Source organism: Penaeus chinensis, chromosome 4 (genome assembly GCF_019202785.1).
Source record: "Penaeus chinensis breed Huanghai No. 1 chromosome 4, ASM1920278v2, whole genome shotgun sequence".
In the NCBI taxonomy this organism is placed as follows: Eukaryota; Metazoa; Arthropoda; class Malacostraca; order Decapoda; family Penaeidae; genus Penaeus; species Penaeus chinensis.
Window position 1 is genome coordinate 2,671,555 of NC_061822.1, and position 2,079 is coordinate 2,673,633.

Here is a 2,079-nt window from a genome sequence, read left to right on the forward strand (position 1 = left end):
GTTATAGGCACTGCAGTAAGTGCATTCATTACAGGCAATAAGTACAGCTGATAAATTTGTCCTTATAACTGGACATGTTTGTTTCTATGTATACACCCGTTGTGCGGAGAGAGACACGCACACAAGACGAAAAAATATATATCACAAAGAGCGAGAGACACACCGACACAATGAGCCTGGGTAAAATTCCAAGCGACATCCTCACTGCACGTAACAGACGAAAGGTGAATCCCTCGACCCAGGGAAGCACAATCATGGTCAAAACTCTAGTCCAACATGTTTCGAATTCCGTCTCGAACACCCGAATACTGCGACCCTCTTTGTTCACGTTCGGAAGGTTTCGAAGCTCCATTCACGACACGACTTTCGGTCCGTGACTGCAGAGCGCACCAGGGAGAACCGAGGACCTCGAGTGACTCCTCTAAAACTCCTCTTCACTCCTCTACATAACACTGGAGTTCTATTTGACTAAACGTTTCTCGGAACGGGGCAGGAGGAAATGGTGCTCTTCGCGAGAGAACCTTTTCCCCCTTTTTCCCTCTGGCTTTAAAGAATGAACTGAGAGGAAGAAAAAGTGGATTGAGTTTTTTTTTTTTTTTTTTTTTTTTTTTTCCTTCATGAAATACATGTAAAAAAGATCGTGGAGGTTAGGAGTTAAATAAGTATTATTTTCTTATTCGGTGAGATAGACTGAATGTATGTTAGTAGACGTAAAGAGATGAATGGATAGACGCAGCATATATACACATCTGCATACAGAAGAGAGGGAGAGAGAGAGTGAAAGCGATTGCGAGATTCAGAACGAAAAAAAACGAGAGAGAGAGAGCGAAAGAAACAGCCAGACAGAAACACAAAGAGAGAGAGAGAGAGAGAGAAAGAGATAACACTGGATAACGTGGCCTGCTGAACGTAAAGCAAAACCCGCATCTAAAGCAGGAGAAACGGCGGCTTCTCGACCGGGCAAAGCACAGCGTTTCATCCCCGCACTGATCCGAGACGCGACTCATCTTAAGCAAAGCAAAACCTTCCTTGACAACAAGCCAAGGCGCCTCGGGATCCGTTCGAAGCAACCGAGACGTTTTCGGTTTTTATATCTTGTTGAACGAAGGATATTGCGATTTTATCCGCATCAAAAGACAGTTTCCGTGCAGTTATTTGCGCTCGCCCTCTCTCCCCCCTCCCCCCCTCCTCCGTCCTCCCCATCCCTTTTCCCTGCTCCACTCTCGTTCCTTGTATATATCGTTTTCTTTATTACTCTCTCTCTCTCTCTCTCTCTCTCTCTCTCTCTCTCTCTCTCTCTCTCTCTCTCTCTCTCTCTCTCTCTCTCTCTCTCTCTCTCTCCTTTTCTCTCATTTCGTCTCTCCGCCCCCCTCCCTCCATTTTCATCTGCAATTTACTCGCCGTCTCACCCATCCCCCCTATACTTCTCTTGTCCCTCTCCCCCTTCTCCTTACCTTTCCCCTTGCCCCTCTCTCTCCCCCTATGTCCCTCTCTCTCTCTCTCTCTCTCTCTCTCTCTCTCTCTCTCTCTCTCTCTCTCTCTCTCTCTCTCTCTCTCTCTCTCTCTCTCTCTCTCTTTCTCTCTCTCTCTTTCTCTCTCTCTCACTCTCTCCCTCTCCCTCTCTCCCTCTCTCTCTCTCTCTCTCTCTCTCTCTCTCTTTTCCTCTCTCTCTCTCTCCCTCTCTCACCCTCACCCTCTCTCCCTTACCCTCTCTCCCTCTCACCCTCGCTTCCTCTCCTTCCCTTCCCCTAAAGACACCGGACCCAAGATGTTCCCTGGGAGATAAGAAATTAAACTAGGGCGCTGGACCGTGTCAGAGGCCGGACAGTGTCGTGATCTCGGCCTGTTACTATCTACGCTTGAGTACCTTCTATTCTCACACGTATAGAAAAACGTTTGAAGATCCTACTGCCATAAAGTCTTCTCGTATGACCTAGTGATGGGTCAGTTAATTTTTTTTTCCCCCTCTTTTTCATCTTCTTCATCGTCTTCTTTTTAATTTCTTCTCTCTCTTTCTTTATGTGTTTTTGTCTGTCTGTCTGTTTCATTTTCTCCCTCTTTCCTTTCCTTTTTCGAATA

The 2,079-nt window shown here is 46.5% G+C and overlaps 1 protein-coding gene across 1 annotated transcript in view; it reads left to right on the forward strand.

The window, feature by feature from the left end:
• LOC125024896 overlaps positions 1-2,079 on the forward strand; it is an 18,285-nt gene that overhangs the window by 5,761 nt on the left and 10,445 nt on the right. The window contains exon 4 of the mRNA XM_047612659.1: positions 218-412. Within this exon, the coding sequence (XP_047468615.1) occupies positions 218-412 (195 nt within the window). The remainder of the gene's footprint in view (positions 1-217; positions 413-2,079) is intronic.